Here is a 26,009-nt window from a genome sequence, read left to right as displayed (position 1 = left end):
CATCGCATCTTTTTTATTTCGCGCTTTTTATGAACAGGTTTCTGGTGGCTTAATAGGCTTCAATTTCATAAAGTCAAGTAGAGAAAACAATATTACAAAATATTTTAAAAATTATCTAAAAAACCATGTATTTATTTTACTAGAAAGAAGAAAATATAGCAATAAATAAAAAAGCTACCTTAAAATCCCACGTTTTTATTTGAACTAAGCAGAGGAAAGTAAACCAGCGGCCTTGGCCTAATGTTTCACGCTTAAATTAAACAGATAAAAGGCCACATACTCAAAACCAAAAACGTGGTGCGCATCAATTTCAACCTCTTAAATAAAATTCTTCTTAGGTAAATATTCATTACAATACTAAAACTGATATCTCAAATACATTATGATGAATCCGTAGTGTCAAATATAGATCGAATACGCACCACGTTTTTGTTTTGAACTTAAAAGTCTTTTATTTGTAAAATTTAAGCGTAGGGCGTTGCGCCAAGGCGTAGGGTGGTTTATTTTTTCTTTTTAGTTCGAATAGAAACCTAGGTTTTTAAATAAACTTATTAATTCGTTTTCATATTTCTCACTTATCTTGATTAGACGGTACCTTAAATGCTGAAATAATAAATATCTTTACTAATGGGTAAAAGATTTTCCTCGAAAAATAGACGTAAGTAGTAGTTTTTTCGTACTATTCACTTGAAATTAAGGTAGAGTGATGGCAATGGGAAAGATATAAAATTTTTCCTCACTAATTTTAATCTGTGTATTTGGTGTTAGTTCCATTAATTAATGTGTGGGAAAACATTCCTATTTATGCATAATAAATCACTAATGCCTGTAGGCTCCCACCCAATTATTTTCAAGGCTTTAATTTTATCTCGATATCAGTATCAGTAAGTTGATTTTGACATTGATTTTCTCGACTACTTGTGAAACAAGTTTCATTTAAATAAGTATCTGCTTTAAGATTATATTTCATTTGAGTTTTTCGATCTTTCTTGCATAATCATAGCGAATTATAGTGACTAATTTTGCAAATGAATGGGATTATTCATAAGTCTTGATTCATTCCACCCAATTTCAATGAACAATGGTCCTTAAGTGTCTCAGATTTGGATATTGTGCAGCTATGCATAGCATCAGAAAAAACACATCAGAATCATTTGCGAAAGAAATTTTTCTTAGATTTTTTAAAATTTTGATTACCTTAATTTTTTCCAAAAGAAGGGCAGGCTCCTTTGAATCATATTAATTCATACAATTATACTATAAATTGTCGTTAAAATGATTTTTATCTCATTTTAAAACTTATTATTTCTTAAGACACAACTTCAACTAATCGTATTCCGTTTCCGTTAGCAGTTATTTTTATGCTTAAAAAATTTTAAATGACTCATCTAAGATAATCCATTTCAGAATCGGCCATATTTTCCATGACCCTTACTTATCCACTAACTGCTTAAGTGTTATCCAAGGGTAACACTTAGCGACTAATTTATACAGTTCTAAAAATATGTGAACAGTGCTTTCTTCTCCCGTCCGCTGCTGATTGGGGTCCGGGTCTGAATGAAGGACCCTAAAGGATTCGTGTTGTGGGAAAAGTTTCGGATGAAAATTTGAAAAAGAGGTGCTACATTGCACTCACCACGCCACTCCTTGAATACGCGGCAACCATGTGAGATTCAGCTCGGAGCGATTTAATTTTTGAACCAAATTCAATGCACAGGAAAGCTCATCGATTCGTCTTTAACTACTACGAGCAATCAGAGAACGTTACGCAGATACTACTTGAATTAGGTTGGAAGACGCAGGAGACTCGGGGTTGTGTACTAGCATGGAGTAAATATATACTAGAGAGCTCACGGCATAGGCGGAAATGGTAAAATTTTGTCAAAATTTCTCCCTCGAGGATCGATCGCCATCTACTTAATCCATCCAAAACTATATAAAAATATGTACGATTTTTTCGCGTGCGGTGAGCCCTATCTACATACTTACTCTATGGTAGGTACTAGGCTTAGATTGACATTTCAGAACAACACGACGAACGTAATCTAAGAATCGCACTTTTTTTCTAGGTCTGAGAGAAAGAATAAAATAAGCGAGATATTTTCGGAACGAATTAATGTAGGAATTCTTATATCTTTCGAACAATAAAGAGCTTTAATCGCTCCAGCGCGCTTTTTCAGTACACGGCTGGCATCCTAACACACACCCCACACGCCTATTTTGGTAGCTAACGGGCTAGTATGTACATGTAGATTTAAATTCCATTCTCACCGTGGTTGGCTCTTGACCGCGGTTTCTTCTGCGACCTGTAATACTGGTCGGCACCCGTAAGAAGAGCGTAGTGGGGACATGGCATTAGCGATTCTTTTGTAACGGAGCAAACGCGTCGGGGTTCCCTCGTCGTTCTTTTTCGTCATTTAACTCCCGAGTTTATCGTCTTGGGTGTTGAACTACCGGACTGTAATTTCTTCACTCACTCGAAAGACATTTTCCCGAAGTTCTTTGATCGCTCAGAAGGCACCTCCGGGATGTAGTCTAGTAAAAATGTAGTTCTCCGTGGAAAATTAGGGTATTTTTTTATTTCTTCCTCATTCTTGATTTTTGGAGAGCTCTATCCGAATCTAAGGTTTGTCGAAAAAATACCGTGAAGAAACATGGGAGTAAATTGCAAAACGTTGTTAAATTTTGGCTTTTTCAGTAGCTTTGGAGTTTTTGGTTAGCTTTAGGTCATTCTTCCAAAAAATATTCCGGTTAGAATTTCGGGTGAATCTGGTGACGTTTAGTGATGAAATGTGTTGCAGTTGGAAGCTGAGAATAAAATCGCTAACAATTTTTTTTAACTGCAGCATGGACGAAAAAGACCTATTTTTCCGAACTCTTGTCATCTGAATCCATGACGCCTAAAACATTTAAAATCAAAGGCGGAAAATTGACTAGAGAACGATTGACAGTTCCATTCTGTGTGAGTGGAGAAAAAATCACCGATTGTGGTTGGGAAGTCTCTTCGGTCGAGATGCTTCGCGAACTCGGTTCTCGAACCTGACTGTTAGTTTGCCTGACAGTTAGGACGCAAAGATAAGTGTACCTTGGTGTGCTAACGGGAAGGCGCGGATGACCACTACGATTTTCTACCATGGCGAAGAATAGAGAAATTCCATATTTCAGTGAGAAGTACCAATTTCCGTGAGAGGGAAAAAAGAACAAACATAATACTGAATTGAAATCTATAATTGGAAGTGAAGTAGTGAAGGAGGAATTCAAAGGTCTGAAGCAGGCATTTGCATGACTATTTTTCCGCTTAGTGTAACAATTAAAAAAAAATATCTATTGATGCAATAGACTGATAAACTTCATTTATAAATGCATTGTTAATTTCTGCATAGCATTTTCGCAAATATGTTTAGTATGCTATTCGTCCGTTATTTGTCATTCCCAATTCGTTTCTAGTGCTATTTGATGTTGTTCTGACCAGGGGCGCAGCTTGGAATTAAGGCTGGGGGGGTTTAGATGCAACTAATACCGGGGTGTGTGGGGGTATGGAATACCCACCAGGATAAACGGTAGGTGCGGGATAATAAATTGCGGAGTTTTAAGATAAACGGTTCTAAATGGTTGAGTTTTACGGCTTTCTGGGGGATATTTTATTAACCATTACACTATTCTATTATTAATATCAGTCCAATTAAGTAAAATGGATTAAACTTAAAAATTTCTCTGAGCTCTGGGGGTTTATCCCCCAAAACCCCCTTCGCTGCACCACTGGTTCTGACAACGGAATTATCTTTTGCAGATCTTCTGGCATCGATCCATGCTTAAAGGAGAACCATGCCGTGATCCTAGATGAGCCACGGCGCAGCTTCAACTGGGCTCTTGAGGAGGGCTCGAAGGCACTGTGTGATAGCCACCTTGCTCCTGGATGGTACCGCTTCCAGTCTGCAGCGGGCAGTTCAATACCAACTGGCTGCCCTCCACTGGATCATTGTGGCACAGAATACCCTATTTGGCACCGCGGTAAGTTAGCCATTTGTGTGAAGGCTGCCTCTTAACTCTATTCCTTCAGAAATAATACAGTTTCATCAATCAGCCACTTTCCATGAAATTATAATGAAGTTAGGAACTTGATTTCAGTGTTAAATTTTCATGAATATTTGCTAGAAATTCCAAATATGTTGAAAGCAGTTACAAATCAACTCTCTTCGTAAACAGCAGTTCAAATATGAATGATGATATCAGGAATTCCTGCCGTACTTTTCATTACAAATTTATATTTTTTTCACAGCAGTTGCAAAAAAACTCATCCCATACAAAACAGTTATGAAGGATTTATGACAGAGTTACAAAGTTCTGCAAACTTTGTTTAGTAGTTGCAATGCCACTTTTTTCCCTGTATAAGTACTGTGCTAAAATTATATTACTTCATGCCTGAAAGTCTCCTCATTCTTTGATTGTCGCCCAAGTTGTAATCAGGATCACCATCATGTATTAAAAGTGCCACTCAGCTCTTTCTGGTTCATATATGCTATGAACAAAAGTTATTCATTCAAATAGGTGCACCGCGATGTGGAATGGTAAGTGATTTTAATTAATCACCATTATATTATGGATGAGTTTTACTCTAAAGCAGCGAACCAAATTTTAAAATAATCTGGACCTTCTGGCATTCCTTATCCTGGCTATATTTTGGCAGGAAAAAAGTGACTCCTTGATACTAGTAGGGGCTTATACATAAATTTTCTCATCCTATGGTGATGCCATTTCAGTAACTATCTTAATGAGTGAGTACATTAATTTCATGTAGCTTTAACCCAGTCATCTTGCCATAAATAAATATCTGTGCTGTTTTTCAGTATAATTGCTGTAGTCATGTTGAAAAGGATAGATAGGGATAGAAAAGAAGTAATACGTTTTTCTACTATTATTTCCACAAAATGTAATTGTATTTTTTCAGGCCAGATACCTACTGCCACAGAGGGAATTGTGAACAGTATAGGGTGTGGGCATGTGGGAGACGATTGCTGCAAAGTACAACTTCCCATCCTCTTAAAAAACTGTTCTACATCAGTTGTATATTTTCTTCAGCCCACTCCCACATGCCATATGGCTTACTGCGCTGGATACATGGTTCCCTGTCCACGGGGTCTAGTCTCAAATACTGGATTCACTCCCTGCCAGTGTAAGCATATGCTATTTAATAATGTACTTATTTTTATTAATGCCATAATATATTTTGAACCCCTTATGTTGGATACTAATTTGAAGACATACAAAATTTTCTGTGTTATCGCCAGTAATATGTATTTCCTACTGTCATTATGAATGGTCAGAATGTAAAGGTTATGCAGGTTTTCAGCATGCTGTAGAGGAAAAACTGCAATTACCAAGCCATCACTGTGGATGCTGTTACTGCTTTGTCAATTCCAATTACAATGCATCTCAAAAAGGGGATCATCCTGCATTGATGAATTTGTTTGGATTGCATTCTGTGGTGGCCTTGGCTGATTCTTGTGGTTTCTGCTGTTGTTTTGTTGAAGTCTTCATCTTCATCTCTCTGTTTTTCAATCATGCTACTACCCTGGTTAACAATCTTTCTCCACCTAACCTAGAGGCACCATCACTGAAAGATGAACCAATTTGGCATAGATATGCCTCCGGGGTTGGAAGAAAATATTCAGCCTAAGTAATGCCACAGATGGAGTCCTGTGATGAGTGCAAAGGTTATTTTTGGTATTTTGGATGGGCTAAGGGCAAATTTCCAAGAATTTATGGAGCCTTATCCTTGCTTATGATGAATACCTATCCTTACTCTATGCTTAGAATGAAAGCTCACACTTGGAACAATTTGGATTATTTGTAATTAACCACTTTCATTCATCTTCTAAGTGTCGATAACGATTTCTATGAGCATATGCATGGACGATTTTTTTTCCTGGTGTCTAGCATATGATGTAACTTTTCCTTGTATTCAGTTGAAGTAGAGCTGGTTGGAGTGAAAGTGGTGTCGAACCTGAATTCTGAAGATCATCCACAAATTCACTGCATTGCCTTTTTGGAAAAAGTCACTGCCTTGGATACCCTTCTCATTGAAGTCGATTGGCTCTCTGGTGGAGCAGTGATTCATCAACAGCAATATCATCCAGCTGATTACAGTTATGCCGTTTTGCCTCATCAGTTTTGGAAACTTGGACAAACAGTAAGTGCAGTGCATTTGAATGGTATGATTGTTGTTCCAAAAAGATTAATATAATGCATATTAATCATCTATTTTATTTATCAGGCATATCGGTTGGATTTGATTTTTATGTGTTCCATGTAACCGTAGTTATGTGATGAAGCCTGATTGATTTGGTTAATCAGGAAATGTTTTTAGATATTAACGGCATATTTGCTTCTTTCTACAATACATATAAGGTGACTTATTTTCATTTTTAAGTCACCATTTAAAGAAGTCTGCACAGCATTTTGCAATTCACCAATTTTTTCTTTTTATTTTTGGGTTCTAAGTACCATGAGAGCTTGTGAAAAGTTGTTTATCACCTATTTCTACTCCACATTTCCTTTTTTAATTTGTCTATTGGTATCAGAATGCAATTCTTACAATTGTATGCTACATCATTGAAACACATTGCACCTTTACAACTAAACCAAGACCTTTTGGGGATCGGGTTGGTGTGGTGGCTAGAGTGTTAGCTTCCCACCCAGTGGGCTCCGGTTCAAATCCTGGCAGTGACAGTGAATTTTCAGAGACTGCCCAATCCCTGCTTGAGTGTTGTGTGGAGGACATTTCAAGCACAACACTCCATCCGTCGGATGGGACATAAAGCCGTGGTCCCCTTGGCACCTTTCGTTAAGAGCAGGCTAGTGCCGATACCGGGTTTCTCTCCACCCTCCCTTCCATACCCTTCCCTCATGGTGCAAATGAGCTCAGCCGTCGGACGCCTCCCCCAAATACCATACCACCATACCATGGCCTTTTGGGAGTATTTTAACTTATTAGCATTAGTCAAGAAGTAAAGAGTCATGAGTCCAGAAGGCTTTTATGTTCCAATTAGCCCATAAAGTGTTACCATTGCATGAACATTGGGAAACAAATTAACTCTTGTCTTTGAGAATAAAATAAAATGGTAAACTTCCACACAATTTTATTTACAAAGTACCGACCCAGTTTCGACACGTAGTGTCATTATCAAGGTACCAATTTGGCTTTCCAAGTTCTATATATACCGTCCAGCAAGAGAAAAATGGGGTGGAAAGGATAGCAAGATATATATAGAACTTGGAAAGCCAAATTGGTACCTTGATAATGACACTACGTGTCGAAACCGGGTCGGTTCTTTTTAAATCAAATTGTGTGAAAGTTTACCATTTTATTTTATTCTTATGGATATAAAACATTTCCACCAGATATCGCCGGACACTGTGAATTATAACTCTTGTTTTACCTCTGCTTGCATTGAATTTTAGTTAGCCTTTGTAAAATAAAACTTTGATGAAGCTGTTTTTGTTCATAAGGCATCAAAAGGCTTTATAATTCACTCTAAAATGGTGCCAATATACTGTCAAGTTAAATAGATTCATTTTCATAAGTCTCTAGAGAGCGAATTTCTTAAGATCTCAGTGAGCAATTTTTTTCAAAACAAAGAAAATTTCCAAAATCAAGATAAAAACCAAACGGAAGGGTTTCATTTTTCCCTGATGAATTGGGTGAGTGAAAAGATAAGCTAATAGGAGAATTGAGTGGAGAGCTGCATCAAACCAATCTTAGGATTGTTTACCAGTCATGATGATGCATTTGGTTAAGATTTTCTTTGAAAATTATTAGTAAAATTCCCTCCTTTTATTGTATTATTGGGGAGTGAAGTTTCAGCGAAAGAGTTTTATGAAAATTCATAATTATCTTTCTTAATCCTCAAAATTAGCTGTTCATGATTTGTTTTATTTGTACAGCACTTGCAGATTGGATGAAGGAGTTAAATATGAAATGCATTTGTGATAGCAATATATGCATCAAGCATATAAAACTTGATTTATGTGTATGCATATCAAATAAAGGTTCCAAATCAGTGTTTAGGAAAGAATATCAATTTTTGGGTCAATACACCAAATGGGTATTTACCTAGAATATTGACTTGGCTTTACTCATCAAAAAGTTATTTCTCTTGATGAGTTCATTATGCAAATGTAAAGGAAATGGTTATGTGACTTGGGTAATCATTGATTTGATGTTGATTGTCTTGATTGTAATAATTGATATGTATGTTATTGTGTATCCTTTAAATTGTTTGGCATTTGGTTAATGATTGGCCTCCTTTAGTTACAGTGCAGAGCAAGAGTTCGCCATATTTCCATCAATACATACACTCCACAGGTTACGAGTCCACCATTTTATGCTGGAATTCAAATCATTTCAAGAGCTCCCATAGTTGTTCAAGAAGGTAAGTATCGCAATTGATAGTTGTAATTCAAGATGGATTTTTAAAATAAGCCCTTTTTACTCCATTTCCAAGTCCCTATGCTTCCCCATACCGCTGATTTAAATTAAGTATTTTACAATGATATCCACAAAAAATATACTATAAAACTCAGAAATGAAGTTCCACCTATAAAGTTTGACACAAAACTACTAGGTCAACCGCTGAATTAGAAGCATTGTGAGGACAGGCAGCACAAGGTAAAATCCCCATAAAAACCCTTGAAAATAATGTAAAGTAGCATTCAATGTAGGAGTGCAGCGGCGGATCCAGAATTTCTTTCTGGGGGGGTCATAAGTATACTTATAAGGCCGTAACCAGGATTTTGTTCTAGGGAGGCACAAGGATACCTCGTAATACAAAATAAACGTAATGATAATGGGACCCTATTAAAAATCTTGCATATTTTTAAAGGGTCTGGGGGGGGGGGCACGTGCCCCCCTAGATCTGCCTATGTAGGAGTGACATTGGTTTTTCTCATGTCCACTTATACTTGATAATGGAGTGCAAATGGCCAGTAAAATTTTAATGGAATCTAAATAAATAGAGTAATATTTTACCATTTTAGGAGGTCCTGATGTTTTCTTGGAGTTGAGGTCAACTGTGCCAGTTGGATGCCATGACAATAATTGCTGTATTCCATTTAAAATTGGTGTTCAGTACCCAGATGATACGCATTACTGCCCCTCCGGAGAGCCACTTGATAGGGTAATGTGTTTATCTAAATAATAATGGAAACATTACTTAATATGGCATTGAGAAGTTTAGCTCAGCTTATTTGGCTTAAGCCTGAATCACACAATCATTTTTTCCAAATCTTTGGAGGGATAGTTCCAGCAATGGCGGAAAAAATGACTGTTTCTCTAGATCATTTTCCACTCAATGGCTTGAGGGAATGGATTTCCATCCCTTTTTCCATCACTCGGTATGCCCCTTTTTCCATTGCTGGCACCATCTTTCAGCCAATCCGAATGCACGGCCGTTAACTACGATTGTAAAACCATGCTCAGCTTTAAATTGAATAGCAGTTGTAAATATAGAACGCAATAGAATAAGTGGTGGAAAAAGAGATGGTGAGGGTGACCATATGATTAAGGAAATGATGGATTGAGCAATCATGCTTTTCATCCCGGAAAACCTATCGCTTGAGCTCATATTCTGTGAAGCAGAGAAAATTATCATGTGATTCAGGCTTTAGTAATCAACCGATATTGGAAATTTATTCATATGGGTTTCCATGCCCTTATTTCTTTTAAGTTGATGACTAAATATTCACTCTTGTGACAAACTAATTTAGAAAATGTAAATTTGAGAGAATATCTTTGACGATGTCATAATTTTGAATTCCACAACATTTTTTTTGGTTTGTTTATGGGCACATTAATGTCTTACGAACTGAAGTTGGGGCAAATACTGTAATCATTGGATGTGTTAAATAACCTTGAATATTTTCTCTCCTAAGTTAGGGCTCAAGGAATGCACACATCATATTTGCAAAGATGACTGGAATACTACTCATAAAATTGCTCTTAGGAGTAAGCCAGATAACCTCTATGGTGGGAACCAGCTTTTATCTCTGGAAATGGGAAGTTTAGCTCATGGTCACAGTATATGGTCACATTATAAACTTCCATCACAGCAGGTAATCCTTTATGGCCCAAAAGTGCAAGCACTATTAATACTATGATTATTCAAAAGTTTAATGAATAGCTGGCAGAAATATTTGAAATTTGTAATGATTTCAGGTTCAAGTTGCAGGATTTGATGTCAGTGAAAGATGCACATCAGATAGTTATATCAGCACATTTGATGGGCAAATATATAGCCACAGTTTGAAAGGAAGTTTTTTATTCTATAAAAATGGAAACCATGAAGTTGAGGTAAGTGCATCAAAGAGTAAAATTGACAAGACTAAGCTTTAAAACTGTTAGTTATTTCATATGATACTTTAATTACAATGGCTGCTTACTGTTAGATTGTACCCAATATAAGACCTCTATTGTTGTTGATGTTTTGGAGATCCAGATGTTCTCCACCTCCAAACTTGCATTCAGTTCTAAAGTACATATGCAATCACTTCAGTCATAAAAATCTCAGCAATGATGGATAAGTGATCAAGGGAGTGGGGGAACCCATAACACTGTTGGTGGGCTCCACTGATTGGCGAGGGGTAGTACCAAGGGAAATACTCTGAGCGAATTTGACATTGCCAATCATTTACAATTGCATCCACTTAATAAAGGTGAGCCTCTGTTATCTTTTATTGGGTGCCAAGGGTCCTCATTGGGAAAAGCATTGGGCTAAAGACTGGATGGACCTTGGTTCAAATCTGGGTGAAGCCTTCTGATACCACCACAACAAAAAAACTTGCAATATTGTTTCCCCTTGCCAAGACTTTGTGTTATCTTGTAGGTGAGCAAAATAAAGGAATTTGCTTTATTGTCATATCCAAATGCAAATGGCCTTGTTTAATGTGAGCTCTACCCTCACTAGTCAAAACTTATCTTTTGGTTGAAATGCTAAATAGTTCCAATACCAGCTAAATGGGTTTTTCATGGTCTACATAGAGAAAGCAAAAGGCTGAGGGGGAAGAATCATCATAATCCACTCGCAAGTAAGTGTGGTAGGAAATTACCTTGGGAAAACAACAAGTTCTGCCAAGTTTTAAAACATGAGCCCTGATGATGGGTGCCAATGAAGGAAGTAAAATGAAAAATTGTTGTTCAAGTCTTTATTCCAAAAATTGAAATGCAAATGGTATGTATGGTGTATGTGGATGATTCACTAAATTATAACTGATATGACTGGAGATCAAAGATAAATTCAATTCTAAACTTCCTAAAATCATTGGAATGAGGAGAGCCCATGATCTTTTTCTATTATTTTTCTTGATAAATTTCCAGTTATCCCATTATAACATGGTGTATAATGATTAGGCCCCACAATTTTCCATGATGGCAGCCAAATCAGCATTGTGTGATGCAAAATGGGCTAACTGTTACCCTTGACCCTATGGTAATCAAGGCCCTTACTCTCAGGAAATGAACTTTTTCTGCAAGCCTCTCTTTAGTGTGCAATTTGAAGTAATCCTCATCCTGAAAAACTGTTACGATCAGTCCATATTCTTTTTGTATCCTCATCAGCAAAATCATTAGCTCATGCCACAATGAAAATTGATTTTTATTTTGGTAGAGTAATGCAAATTGATTTTGGGTAATTTTTGGATAACTTTCAATCTATTAAGCATCAATGGATGATGATAGTTTTTTGGTCATCATTGTGTAAAGACTTTTAACCCATGAAAGTTTTTGCACAACTAACCTGGCCATTAACCTTTATCGGCTAATTTTGATCTACACCCTATAATAGCATTCAAATGGCAGGCAGTATTTATCTAGGTATTTTGAAAAATGATCTTGAATTTAAAGGGAATTTCATACGCATTTACATTTACTTGGTATTTACCTTGGTTCTTATTTGGCCCATTTCATATGAAAGTGTGATTGTGGTTTTCTATTTATCCTGGGATGTATGCAATCTGAAATAACACAAAAGTGTTGTAACGTAGTATAGTACCAAGGACTGCTCCATTGTTTTTGTGGCCTCTCCATCATCTCAAATCTACCTCCTGCCGTCTATGTCCTCCCCAGAAGTAGCAAGAGCCATAGTAGTTGAGGGAGAGCCCTCATCACAAGGGAGCACATTTGGACTTCTATTTATAGTCTCCGCAGGAAACTCAATATTTGCTGAGGCTGATTTATTTTTCATTTATTATTAGCAAATTAATATCAGTCAGATTTAATGGATCTACATTTAGAATTTTTCATTTTTTCTCTTATAGAAGAAATACCAGGGAGGATAGATTATTTATGAAATTGAATTTTGCTCATTTTTTTAAAACTTGAAGTATAGCTGTATCATTGAATGAACTCGGATTTCAGTGACACTTGGAACGATTGATTGAAATATATAAATTGGTAGCTATGGCATATATCCTTGAGAATATCTTGAAGAAATTATTTTCAAATCATTAAAATTAGCCATCACTTGCCTGCCTTCTCTCAGATCACTACAACATTAAGATAACTTATACCAGACTAAGAAATGGATTGAAAATGTATGTAGTTGCCCTAATTGTTGAAAAAATAAACGTTACAGCAAATTTTGAGGTCTGTTGAGGCATCCAAAAATTACGTCAAATTTTACCTGGCATTGCCAAATGGATCAAGAGAAAAATGCTCATGGTAATATTTTTCACTTGAGATATTAGAGGGAGCCTTTTAAAATGTTAAATTGGGAAACAACCGAGACAGAGATATTAAAAAAAAGAGATTTCACTATAGCCTTATAGAAAAGGTTGTGCATAAAATGGATTACTATTCTAAGTGATATTTTAAACCAGATTCTTCCATCATTGACAATGTTAGCATGCTTATCAAACATCTCCACTTATGAAAATTAGAAACGTATTACGGTTGTTGGTCCTATTTCCCTCTGCCTCCTCATTCATGACTACTATTATCTTGAAAAGCCTTGTGCTGAGGTTACTATTTCACTTGTGGGAATTGAACTTGTTGTAAAGAACAATCGCAGGGCTATGGGGAGAGAGATTTCCGTGAAGCATTGAAGAAGACCTAAAATTGACAATACTTCATTTTTAACCAATTGGATATTGAATTGGATGTGGGGAGATAGTTGAAATGGGGTGAAAGGAGTCCAGGGGTTCCAAAGGGTCATTCAAAGCCTTATCACCAATAGCCTACCATACGTTGTGGTTAATTTTAGTTCGAGTACATGAATTATTTACAAAAGTGCTATATTAGAGTAGGAAAAATTCATGAATAATGTATCAATGTTGATACTATACTTCTAAAATATAAAAAAGAGCACAAAAGTAAAATTTTAAAACAATTCTGAAGAAGGGAATACTATTTGAAATTGAACGATTACATGCAAAATATTTTATTTAACGAAGACCCTAGATGCCTCAGGGGTAACGTCCATGGGCATACCCAGTGGGGGGCAGTTGCCCCCCCTTGAAGCAATATTAAATTTAGTTGAAAATGAAATTTTTGAACAAATTTTCTTTAAATCCAAGAGGGTGATAGTAGTATTAAACATGTAATTAAAGTAAAAATATTTTTTCTGAGCAAATAATTAAAAAAAACCAATGCAGTGCTGTAATAATTTTTTTTAAATTTTGGTTTCATAACCTTGTCTGTGTTACAACTTGAGCAACCACGGCTTGCCCCCTCTAGTTTTATCCTGGATACACCCTTGATAAAGTCGCATAACAATGAAAAGTCTTGGGGTGTAAGGCTCTCAATGTTTTTGTTTGAAGTTTAATTTATATGATGTGTTTTATATCCAGATTACATATAGCAACTGCACATACAGAAGGAACTGTAACTGTGCTGTCACAATCAGAGGAGATCATTCTGTTATAAAAGCTGATATTTGCATGAAGGGCTACTTACTCGTATGGAGTGAAGCAACTTATGCTGCAGATGAAGATGGTGATCATACACATCAGGATGTTACTATTCTACAAGAAAATGAAGGAAGGTCATATAAGGTTTGAAAACAATAAATTCATTATACTCCATTTATATGGAGTATATTTTCTGTGCTATTTAAAGTGTGTGGATAAATGAAGTTCTTTTTTTAATCAATGATGAACTGTAATTAAACCAAATGGGACCTTTCTATTGTAGGCTGTATTTTCTTCAGGAACTATCGTAAAACTGGGACCTTATTTGTCTTACGTAACAGTCTATGCCTTAAGAACAGATCTGGGGAAGACATCAGGACTATGTGGTCTCTTTGACAGAAATCCATCAAATGATTTGGTAAATGAAAATGGAACTCCAGCATGTGTGTATAGGCCAAGAGCTCCATGTGCCCAATACTCTCAAAGATGGAAGTGAGTAGACTTTATGCAATTTTAAACTTCATTACGTTCATATATTACCTACTCTTTTTAAATAGCTAGCCATAACTTCTAATTCTAGTGATAATTTTGTCCAATGAGAGAATTATTTGGGAATTAAGTAGGCAAGGAATGTGGAACTTCTATCGTTTTCTTGGACACCTTATTCTTTATCTAAATACAGTCCTGAATAAAACTCTGTGATTCTCATTGATTTCAATATTAATTGCATTTCACACACATGATGGTGACTTTCATGGCAAAAGATTGGTGGGGAAGCTCGATAGATCATCATTTGTTTTGGATAGGGAATGAAAGAAACCCAAGTAAACAATAATTTTTTCGAAGTATAATGTGAAAATCTGTAAAGTAGTGGTCAGAAAATTGCTGGAAAAACTTTGTGAGGACCGAGTTGTACGTATGCTAGGAGAACAAAAATTACAGTGAACCCTATTTTAAAGCTGACGTTATTGGTTTTCTCATTCTGATTATACATCTGTATTTATACGTTGGATGCCATTATTAGATTATGTTTTACTTTAAGTATATATTCCATGAGGATGCAAGGAGGAGGAAAGTGGACCACCTTTGTCAAAAATCTGGAAACGTTTGAATGTGGATAGTAAAGCAAGGTCACAGCGTGTATTAGCAAATGGTAATGGAGGTGTTGAAATTTTGAGAGCAGATTCCCTGGTACGATCTGCTAATAATCATTCATTTCACAGATTAAATACAAACTTCAAAATATTTAAAAAATATTTATTTTACCCCAATTACTTGGCAATCATTGTCAAGGTAAGAGGATTTGATTAACTCATACCTGAAATACGGCAACATAGTGGAATAGATGAGATAAAATGGAGGGTTGGTGGGGACCATATTAGCTAGCGTTTCTGATTCATTTGGATCACAGGTGAGGGCATCAGCATGCATGCCAAGAAGGATAAACTAGATTTAGTGGGTTTGGGAGGATGGAAAAGTGGAGCATCATATTCATAATCACTTTTGGCAATTTTATGAAGAAATTTTTCTCTGAAAATTGAAACAAAAAATTTCTGTCAGAAAAAGGTGAATGAACAAGTTTCTGGAACTTGAAGAGACAGAAAGAGCTGAGCTGAAATTACTTAAGAATACATATAAGAATTCTTGACAAAAATCTAGTGAAAAGTATGATTTTCATTTAAAATTCCATAAATAGCATTAAATATCTATTTATGTAAATAGTTTTAATCTGTGAACTGATTAAACATGTACACCCTTAAAAGCTTTGAAATCATAATAGGGTAGTTTCCTTCATCAAAGAAAACAAAAGGCATTGATTACGATTCGTTACCCAACATTAGTGTATTCATAATATAAAAATTATTTGCTTTTAGAAACCCAAGTTTAGACGAATGTTAATGGTCAATTTTAACCTCATTTGAAAAAGGCCAGATTTGCGCCCATGCGATGCCACTCCACGTGATGTCACAGGGACCTAGATGCTATACGAGAAGATAGGAGTTTTACATCATCTGAGAATACCAATGCATGCATGAGGCACAGAGCTCAGGGAAACATCTCTTTACAATCACCTATGAAAATTCCCTAAGGTTGGAAAGTTTCCTTCGTTTGATAGGGTACTAATAATCATTATTTAATCCATGTGCTACCTGCTAGCAGGGTACTCTACACTACTGCCATGCTCTGCAGCAAGCAGCCTGCATCGTAGCAGCGTTCATAGCCTCGTACCCAGTTGGCCTCATATAGCAGCAGCCAGACATCACTAGGGCTTTTCCTAGCATTCATACTTAGCCGTCGCGTTTTTGCGTGCTTGAAAATTTTCAGTTTTCATTTAATCACAAAAAACATATCGTTATTAATAAATCTAAAAGTGTGAAATACGTACTCCAGTCCACATTATTATGTAGTACAGTATCCGATCAGCCACCATTGAGGTTTGAGGAGTAATAATCTTTCAATTTAGGCAATAAAAAATAGTAGGAAATCACCCTATTGCCCTGGTTTCTACATTGGTCAAAATTCCCCTTTTACCCTGCCCTGCTGAACTTTGATGAATATTTCCTTTAAGTGGTTCTCCATAAAGCTAATAGCTAGAGGTACTGAAGTGGCACTTAGCAATGTAAGTAAAGGTAGACAAATTTGTATATTGTCAACTTCCAAAACAGGAGATGAATTTTGGTAAGTATAATATTGCGATTCCAAACACTGAATTTCATATTCAATGACTTCCAGCAATGTTTTGAAATGTCTAGGAAAACAGTCTATATTATTATTACAGTATCCAATCACCCGCCATTGAGGTTTGATCTATGGACCTTTATGTCCAAAGCTACATACAGTATGTTTTACCCATTTTGCCACTGGACTGATAGTATGTTCAAGCAGTTTCATTACCTTGCATATTAGCCCCATTCATTGATACCCTGATAACTGTGAACCATATTCCAGGTGAGGTTTGAAGGTAATGCATAATTCGAAAAAAATCGGAGGAAAAATTTATACCTGGGTCTTCTACCTGCCATTGATATAGTAAATCATATGACTGCATTACACTGGCATGAAAGGTATGAAGTTCAAAAATTTGTAGTTGTATGAGAACTTCACGATGGCACATTTTCTGAAGACAAAGTTTATCCAGAAGTTCCATTACTCACAGCATCCAAATACCAATTAGCTTAGCATTAACTTGTCCTGCAGCCCAGGCAGTCAGTATAAGTTTGCACCTGACTCTATTCATCGCCACAAAGATAATGTTAATATTATAAACTGTGATTTTTATTCCTCAGATTCATGCTCTGTATCTTTCCATGCAGAAATAATAATAATAACTAGGGGAGGGTGGGGCACAGTGAAACAAAAATTATTATTTTGCCTATAAAAACATTGCTTTTGAAAATAAAATAACAATGAAAATATATAAATGGTGCTTGTCATTTTCTTCACTATTCCTACTTTAAAAAATGGAATTATTTAAAAAAGCAATGGATTTACATCAATTTTTGTAGTGATATGTCAATTGTTTCACTGTGCCCCATGTGTGGGGCACAGTGAAACAGGGCCTTTTTTACTTATGGGGCACAGTGAAACACATTTTTTCAGATTTTATAATACCATTTATTTTTACCTTTGGCAATATTTTCACTAGAATGAAACTCACAATGCATGAATACAGTAATGGATTAAAAAACATGAAACAAACTGCACCTTAGTCAGTGATAATTAGAAGCTTAACGAACATCTAAATTGGCAAATGAAATTTTAAATGAAATAAACCTTTTCATTCTTGCAGTTCCTTTGCGATAAGAAGGAGGTGGTAAAACTAATTTAATGTCTTTCATGCTGACAGATGCTATATCTTCAATATGTGGGAAAAAAAATGAATTTGGCACTTTGGAACTTTTTCGTAAATATGTAACTTCAGCGCCATTGTGTTTTCTTGCTTCTTTAATTATTCTACCTACATAGTAGAATTTTTTCTTCGATGAAAACTCAATCAAAACATAATCACCAACTTTTACTGTACCTACTTTATTTCCAAAACCTTCTAAAATATCCTCATTACCTTCCAAGGGGTTTGAAAGTCCTCCCTCTGACGTGGTGTCTGAATTTTGATGGGGCCCCTCACAGTTATCAATGGCAACATTGGCATTAAATAAACTTCTGCATGATTTAGTTGCCTCAGAAGTTTTTTTTCCTATAGCTGTATTTTTCTTTTCCATCATACGGATTTTTTCTGGTGTGTCTGTTATGATCATACTTTTGCCTGGTTCTCTTTTCCTGGTTGAATTTTTCCTTGGAGCGGCTTTAGGATAGCCCTTGAACTGAGCAGGACTTTGAAAAGTTCTTTTATCTTCACCTTGACCATTGTTTAAACTGGAAGTACTTGCAGTTGCTCTTAATTCTTGGCTCAATAAGTCACACTCTTCAGTTTCAGGAGAAGGCTGGTCTGTTACAGAACTACTCAAGAAATCTGCCTCGGTGAAAATGTGCCTATTATATGGATATATTCCAGTTTTTTTGAATCCATTAATAATAGTAGCTGGAGTCATAGCCTTTTGATGGGCAAAATTGACGCATCCTGCAATATGGTAGATGGAAAGAGCTTTACCTGGATTGCTTTTGTTCCAGGAATCAACTGCTGCGGCATAATAGGTCTTAAATGGAGCATAACAGGAAACATCCAAGGGCTGTAATTTGGCACTGCAATGAGGTGGAAGAGTCACAATCATTATGCCATACTCTTTTGCCAAATCTATTACTTGTATACTAATATGGCTTTGGTGATTATCCATTATTAGCAGTGTAGGGTCTTCTTTACTTGTTTTTGTATGTTTGATGAAGTGCTTAATAACTTCAGGAAATATTTCTGCTGTCATCCAACCACTTTTCGATGTCAGTCCAAGAGAGCCAGGAGGGGCATTGATCAACATATGATCACTGAACTTGACCCTTGGGAAAACAAATGCAGGGGGTATGGTGTTTCCGGATGCACTCACAAAACAGCATGTAGTAACTAGAGTTCCCCTTTCACCTGCTGTTACATTATTTACCCCTTTGGATCCCTTTTCTGCAATCACCTTGGCAGACTTATTTACGACTGTTGAGGTACCAGTTTCATCTAGATTCCATATTCTGGAACCATCACCAAAACATTCTGAACGTCTTAAGGCTGCACCAAGATTGTCAAAAAATGTTTTCACTGTGTGTGCATTAAATGATGTGCAACGAGAAAGAGAACAGTTTTCAGGCTGCCGAATGCTTAAATTTGGATTTCGCTTCAAGAACAATCGTAGCCAGTCTAAACCTGCAGCAGAGTCATCATGCCAGTTTTTTGGCACTTGTATAGAGTTCACCACTGCCATTTCATAAGCTAGCTCTCGAGTGTTACGAGTCGACTGACCATAACAGAGTTTTGAGCATGTTATCAAATAGTCAGCCAAGCACTTTTCTTGTTCAGCTGTAAAAATCAATCTGGATTGATATTTTGGTGTCATGCGAACATGTTCACCAGTCCCTTCATCACTAGCCTTTTTTTGCTTACTCACATACCTGAAAAGAATCTTTTCAAAATTATTATTTGGAAAATTTGAATGTCAGTTTACGTTTACTGTTTATTTGAAATTTAAAAAAATTTTCAGAAAACTTTCAATGTTACAAGATGTTCACATGCAAAAAACAAATAAACATACCGACTGAGTGTTACATAATTGACATTACATTCTTTGGCTGCTTTCCTGATTGAATAGTTTTCATGCAGAACAAGATGAACTGCAGCGCGCATTTCACCATCTGTGAAGGATCCAATATGGCTCTTTCTTATTCTATTCCTCATTTTTGGAATCTTTATTCTGAAAATAATGAAATTCCATCAGAATAACAATAATAATTACTATAGTAATCCACACTGCATATTTCAAGTCAAATAGTTCTTCCTAAATGAGACATGGGGCACAGTGAAACATGTTTCACTGTGCCCCATTTATCTTGTTTCAGTGTGCCCCACCAGGCCATCTTGAATAAATAAACTTACTGCATGAAAACAAATGAAGATATAGAAATATGTTTGGTGGTCTCCAAAACTTAAGAAATGGTAACAGTAAATACAATGATAAGTTAAGATTTCCCATGAAAAGGAAAAGTTTGTCAGTGTGAAATAATTCTTTGGAATTATTTACTTTTCTCACCTTAAAATAGGTTTTGATCCATCAACAGGAGACTAGAAGAGCACAAGCCATGAGACTGCAGCAGCTGTTGTGGTGTTAGTTCCTTAATATAACACAGAGAGCACTAATTCATAGAATTGTCAGGAGGAGGGAAATTTGAATTGTTTCACCCTGCCCCATGTTTCACTGTGCCCCACCCTCCCCTACTTATGGGCTGTAGCCCCTTGGCTACGTGCCTAGTACTTGCCAATGAAGGAAATAACTCCTTATTTTATTTTATTCCGGTGGAATTAAATTTACAATGATTTCCTGTGCACAACAGTATTGGCTGAAGAATAAATTTGATTTTTGTCTGTGATTGAATGGTGTGAAGATTTTAATTTGTTTAATCTCAATTAAAGGTAGGAAAAATTATGCAATAAATGAGTGCATCGATATTATTATTATAGAGTGCCTTCTGGACCAGCAGCAGCAAATAAGACTGCATTGGCTCAAGTAGCATCTATGAACAAGTATGAAAGTTACTGTGCATGTCGGAAACCAGCGAAAGCAGAAAGAAACAAGAAAGTCTCAGAACCAAGAAATGAAAACGAAGTTGAAGGTAAAGGTATGATTTCTTGGCTCTCGCTATGTGCTCACTGAATTTTGGAAAATAATTTTAATCTCTGGAGATGATATTATGAAATCACTGCATTTAGAGAGATTAGCCTTACTTTTGGTTTAATCTTTTTCCTGGTAGTATTTATAGTAATCAATTTCTCTCTAGTTCCTTTTCTTTCCTATTCTTAAGCTGTTTATCCATTTTTCTTTAAATGTTCTGGAAAATGTTTTAATTAAAACAAAGTATCTAAAAAGACTTTGATTTCACTGAAACTGTTGAAAACTGAATCTTCATTTGCAGAGGGTGAAGATGATGACGAGCAGCACTGCCATTCATCGATGTGTGAATATTCTCCGGGCATTGAAATGTCTGAGGAGTATCTCAAATTTGCAGCTGAGCAGGTAAATTAGTTTAATATCTGAAGTCTGAAGGTATGTTCACAGGAAAATCAGTACACATATTTTAAATGTCTACAGAAATATAAAAAAATATCTCTCTTAATTTTTGTGGTGACATTTGACACATACCATCACTAGAGGAGGACAGTTAGCTCATACCACTAAAGGCAGAAGTAGATATCACCGTTTTGCAAATAACTTGTCCCCTTCGAGCATGATAATATAATAGGTTTGCAGCCATGTTGTAATTAGCAGTTTTTAGAAGCTCTATGTTTCTACAGATTTCTCCCTATTCCCATCTATTGGAGGCTTCTTCAGGGTAGCATAATTCTTTAGTTCATTGTGTGCATATTCATATGCAATCTACCTAGATGAAGTATGAAGGATTAAGAGAGATAAATGGAAGCAAACTCCTGGAAACAAGCCTTTATAAAGTGGAAAGAGGATCTTGGTTTAGTTAAACAATTTTACCCAGGGGGAAAATGTATTAAGTAGAAAAGAATATTTTCAAGCCCACTATCGTGCGCATCTAAAATTTGACCAATATGGCTATGGCTGAAGAATAAATTTGATTTTTGTCTGTGATTGAATGGTGTGAAGAAGGCCTGCCTGCACACTACTGCACTATTTTGATAATTCATACCTAAGATTATTTACAGATTCTTAGTTTTAAAAATGGGGCAATGGGATAATTATTAATATCATGTATTAAAAAATTAGATAGTTCTTTTCAGGCTTAGAAAATAAAGGACTCTCACAAAGTATGGTTGTCCCAAATGAAATGGTTCCAGCCATGTATCCCCCTTCAGGATGGAATGCACAGACAGCTGGGATTGCTTGCCAGCGGTACATTTCAGGGAGTGCTGCAGCAGGTCTCTGCAGTAACATTGCCCAAACCAATTTACCGGACCGAGTGTCAGAGTGCACATCAGACATCATGGTAATCACCCTTCTTTCACCTATGCTCTTCATTTCATTTTCAAAATATGTCACAATGACCTTCAAAGTTTTTGATAGCCTTTTCTGTACCTTATGGGCAAAGATTAAAGTTTTTTCTTGGCACGACCACCAATCTTGCTGGGGGGTTAGGGGCTATGGAACACCCCCATTGAAACCCATTAGTCCCTAAGTGTTCCTGGAAAAGTTGTTCAAATTAGCCTCTGAAAACAGCATTTTAAGTACCTACTATCTAAGGCTAAAATTCATTTAAATTTTTAATGTTTTTGTTTTCATTGTACTTGAATGAACAATTTTGGTACTTTTTTTTGGACATACATATTACCATTTTAATTGGTAGGGCCGGGCTCCCCCTGGATTCTCTCCTCACCCTCGTTGACATTTCTTTCTCTGATTTACACTTCGATTCCCCCATCACTGGTACATATACCACTTGTTTTAAATATTGAATATAGCCCCTATGCCTGATGATGCCATAACCAGTGAAACATGGTAATACAATAAAAAATATAATTGTATAAAGTAATTTTTGTTGCCAAATTATGGCATATTTATAAATAAGATGAAACCAACTATAAAAATGCCTTAGTGATGAGATACAGTAATAAGCCATATAAAGTGCTGCTCTAACATCCTAGGTTATAATGCATTTAGCAAAACAGATGATTAATGATTTTCAAATTTTACAAAAGCATGCAGAACAATCTACTTAATGAAGAATAACTGAAATGCAACTCACTTCATGCAACCCATTATAAATTTTTCTAATAAATGGAATGAGAAATTTTGAAGAAGTTACTGGATTGCCTCCTCATTTAGGAAAGGGAAGGAAATTATTTGAAAATTTTAATTTTAACTATGAAACCACCAACTGAGAAATTCATTCATTTAGTCGGACCATTGAAATGCATGATAGGAAACATCAATTTTCTTTGAATCATTACTGCAAATTTATGTATCATATAAGATTACAGTATTATTTAAAATTAAATCTGTGGTGTGCGCATAAACACGCTCAAAGCTACATTAGAAAGTCTTACTGTCAATTTTACACATATATGTACACACTTCCTACTAAGTGTCACGCTCACCTTTGATTATTTTGGATGTGTCTTATTGTTCAATTTCATCTTGACCTTTGTCTTTACCATAGACTTATCATTCTTATTGCTGTTCACTGTCCATTCTGACTCAAGGCAAGACAAAGAGTATGGTGGGAAAAGGTAAAGGAATGGCTGGTCTATCACATCCATAGCCTTGGGCTGTAGTAGTGGTCTAGTCAAAACACCAGTTTGTTAAAATGAGCATGATCGAATAAATGCAGGAATTTGCAATAGTATAGGAACAGGTAGTTACAAGAAGTGTTCATTCTCAGGCCAAGTAATTCTAGTGAACCTGTTTTTTTAAACTGCTCCGTTCATTTTATCCTACCTCTTAGTTGCATCCTTCGTAAATGTTCTCGAATATTTAGTTTAGTGATGCAGTGTGTGTTTGTAAGGGAACTGTAAAAACACTACATTTATTTTCCAGGTATCTAATAACACTGGATGGGCTGCGGTTAGCTTAAATAGATTCAAATCAGATTGTAAAGCTGAGCTTTATAGAAACTTATCATTGTGGGAAAGGACACCTGGAGGTCAGATAACCACTCCATTGAGAATTCTCAACTCATTATGTGTGAACAATTGTAGTCAAAATGGAATTTGCAAAGCAGGTAATGAAATTACATTTTGGCCTATTCCGTATATAAGTCCTTTTAAATTTGGAATGCATTTGCATCCATGCATGGCAGGAAATAAATTACGATAAATATTCATTGACAACATTACTCAAAAGTTTGAATCTCTTGAAGATGAAATGCAATGAATGAAATGAAAATGATGCAAATCAATAAAACTGAATTTTAGACAATTTTTTAAATCAAAACTTATGGGAAAAAACTATTCTTTTTAGCATTTTGAGAACTGAGTCAATGAGATGCTCTTGGAAATCATTATCATGTACACTTAAAACTGTTCAAAGAAAAATCCAAATTATTTAATATTTTAAGATTGTAAGTGCTACCTTTTCTTGCGGATTCCACTCTGTGTGTCTTCCAGTGTTTCCCAATAATATAATGTAATCCTACAGGACTTTCCTACTTTATTGAGTGTATATTGGCTGTAATTTCTACCCCTTTTAGGTGTCTGTTACTGTAACAAGGAGTATGCTGGTAGTGACTGCTCAATACAAGTATCAGAGGCCCCAGTTTTGCTGGGTCTTACCTCATCACCATGTGATGTTTACAAATCAAGTTGCAAATTTGTTGCTGTGAATGGAAGAGAATTTTTTGAACATCCTCATCTGATGTGCTTAATTGAAGTGTTCTTGGTGAGAATTAATGGAAAAACTTAACTCCAAATCATATTTTAAATTGCATTTATGCTGATTAAACCTTACCCAGGATTTCTGGATCCTTCTATTCAGTGCTGGTTTAATAAATAGCACCCCGTTCACTATTTTTTTGTTCATCAGCATTCGAGAATACATAAGTAAGGCTGGCCCTGGTGGTGGCAGGTTGAAGTTAATCAAATCCTGGGTCTCAGGTTAGAGTCCTGCCCGAGTGAATTTTTCACCTGGGTTTTTTGCACATTGGTCTCCATGACGTTTTGCTAGTCTTGTTCTGGGAAAATACAGACTACGAGTTCTAGATTTCCAGGGGAAAAACAAGCCAGAGACAGAGTCATCAATTACATTCTAAAAAAAGGTGGTGAAATTAGGTAGTTGACTGTCTCAGTAAGGGGTCATTTATATGTTGATAATGTGTTATGTATCTTTGAGGTTGTAAGGTTATAGATGTGTATACATGTTCTTGCACTGGGAATTCAAAGGATCTGCAATAAGTATTTTTCCCATCTACGTATATGGTGGCTATTTTAGTATGAAATCAAATTATGAGATGGAGTGCATACTGGTACATCCCATAAGCTAATGTATACAGTGTGAAACTTCTGTTCTCACATTGCTCAAAATTTGCATTGTAATCTGCCTGAATTACGAATATGGGTTCACCAGATCCAAGCACAACTTAATACAATCTTGATCCATTGGAACCTTGTCAACCTTGAAATGGTAAGAGAAAATCAAATATGAATCAAGCGTCATTTTGTTAGCCTTGTCACTACTAGGGAAAATCAAGCTTCACATAAGCTGACACGCTATATGAGGAATCAAAAGTACAATTTGAAATAGAAATTTCTGAAAGACTGAATATGTACTTGTTCCCATGGTGCACTATAGCCAAGTGGGGAACATTTTGATTTAGTCAAAATTTTAACAGATAACAATGATTGCCTTAAGGGTTTAGCAGGAAATAACAACCAGCTGTACAAATTTAAAGAGTCAACCATAGGTTAACATTTAGTTGACAAATTCCAATGGGGACAAATCATTTGCATTGCCCAGGATGATGCTGAATGAAAGTTAAGTCAGCATGGACTTTTCATGGTATTAACGACTTTGGCCAAGATGTTTACCATTTTAACCTCATCTTATGTCCCTCTGCAAAAATTCTTTCAGTGAAAAAGTTATTTATAAAATTATTTATATTATGTTGCTTAATGTCCCCTGAAATGAAATTTACAGTATGTGCACATAAACATTATATCTTTAGAATTTGCAAGGGTATGCATGAAAATATTTAATCTGGCTCAAGTTGCATCATACATTAAATGCACATTGCTTTTTCAGGTGAAAGATAGAGATGACTCCATAATGTCACAAGGATTCATCAAAACAGAAGGAGAATTTCTTAGTTACCAAATTGTTATTTGTCCGTTACCAAATCTTGATGTTCATTCGACTGGAAAACACTTCAGCAAAGATAGCACCAGGTGAGTATTTGACTTGCCGAATTTCAGGAAACAGTGCCCTTAATTAGCTGAGAATATTTCCATATTATTTTATCTCAAATTTTTAATGACACAAGTCCCCATCATCGAAAATACATAC

The 26,009-nt window shown here is 35.9% G+C and overlaps 2 protein-coding genes across 4 annotated transcripts in view; one reads left to right on the top strand and one right to left on the bottom strand.

The window, feature by feature from the left end:
• Window positions 1-26,009, top strand: part of LOC124171399 (von Willebrand factor D and EGF domain-containing protein-like) — a 54,519-nt gene that overhangs the window by 27,418 nt on the left and 1,092 nt on the right. Inside the window, exons 2-16 of one of the 2 annotated variants that reach the window (XM_046550573.1) lie at window positions 3,791-4,011; window positions 4,949-5,173; window positions 5,967-6,190; window positions 8,312-8,432; window positions 9,037-9,176; window positions 9,931-10,110; window positions 10,214-10,348; window positions 13,840-14,043; window positions 14,183-14,391; window positions 20,513-20,664; window positions 20,965-21,065; window positions 21,787-22,002; window positions 23,550-23,733; window positions 24,202-24,389; window positions 25,749-25,891. In XM_046550573.1, the coding sequence (XP_046406529.1) occupies window positions 3,791-4,011; window positions 4,949-5,173; window positions 5,967-6,190; window positions 8,312-8,432; window positions 9,037-9,176; window positions 9,931-10,110; window positions 10,214-10,348; window positions 13,840-14,043; window positions 14,183-14,391; window positions 20,513-20,664; window positions 20,965-21,065; window positions 21,787-22,002; window positions 23,550-23,733; window positions 24,202-24,389; window positions 25,749-25,891 (2,643 nt within the window). Of the gene's footprint in view, window positions 1-3,790; window positions 4,012-4,948; window positions 5,174-5,966; window positions 6,191-8,311; window positions 8,433-9,036; window positions 9,177-9,930; window positions 10,111-10,213; window positions 10,349-13,839; window positions 14,044-14,182; window positions 14,392-20,512; window positions 20,671-20,964; window positions 21,066-21,786; window positions 22,003-23,549; window positions 23,734-24,201; window positions 24,390-25,748; window positions 25,892-26,009 lie in introns of both variants that reach the window. The other variant, XM_046550572.1, reaches the window with a different exon arrangement.
• Window positions 17,509-20,267, bottom strand: LOC124171400. 2 transcript variants are annotated; one of them, XM_046550574.1, is made up of 3 exons: window positions 20,085-20,267; window positions 19,590-19,748; window positions 17,509-19,449 (listed from the first exon to the last, which is right to left on the bottom strand). In XM_046550574.1, exons 2-3 carry the CDS (start codon window positions 19,730-19,732, stop codon window positions 17,628-17,630), a joined length of 1,965 nt encoding a protein of 654 aa, XP_046406530.1. In that variant the 5' UTR covers window positions 19,733-19,748; window positions 20,085-20,267; the 3' UTR covers window positions 17,509-17,627. The 2 variants fall into 2 exon arrangements, with proteins under 2 accessions (XP_046406530.1, XP_046406531.1); XM_046550575.1 differs by lacking the exon at window positions 20,085-20,267 and having other exon boundaries at window positions 17,509-19,460; window positions 19,590-19,680.

The sequence above is a fragment of the Ischnura elegans genome, chromosome X (genome assembly GCF_921293095.1).
Source record: "Ischnura elegans chromosome X, ioIscEleg1.1, whole genome shotgun sequence".
Classification (NCBI taxonomy): Eukaryota; Metazoa; Arthropoda; class Insecta; order Odonata; family Coenagrionidae; genus Ischnura; species Ischnura elegans.
Note: the sequence above shows the minus strand (reverse complement) of the source record. Positions and strands in the feature narration are given on the sequence as shown.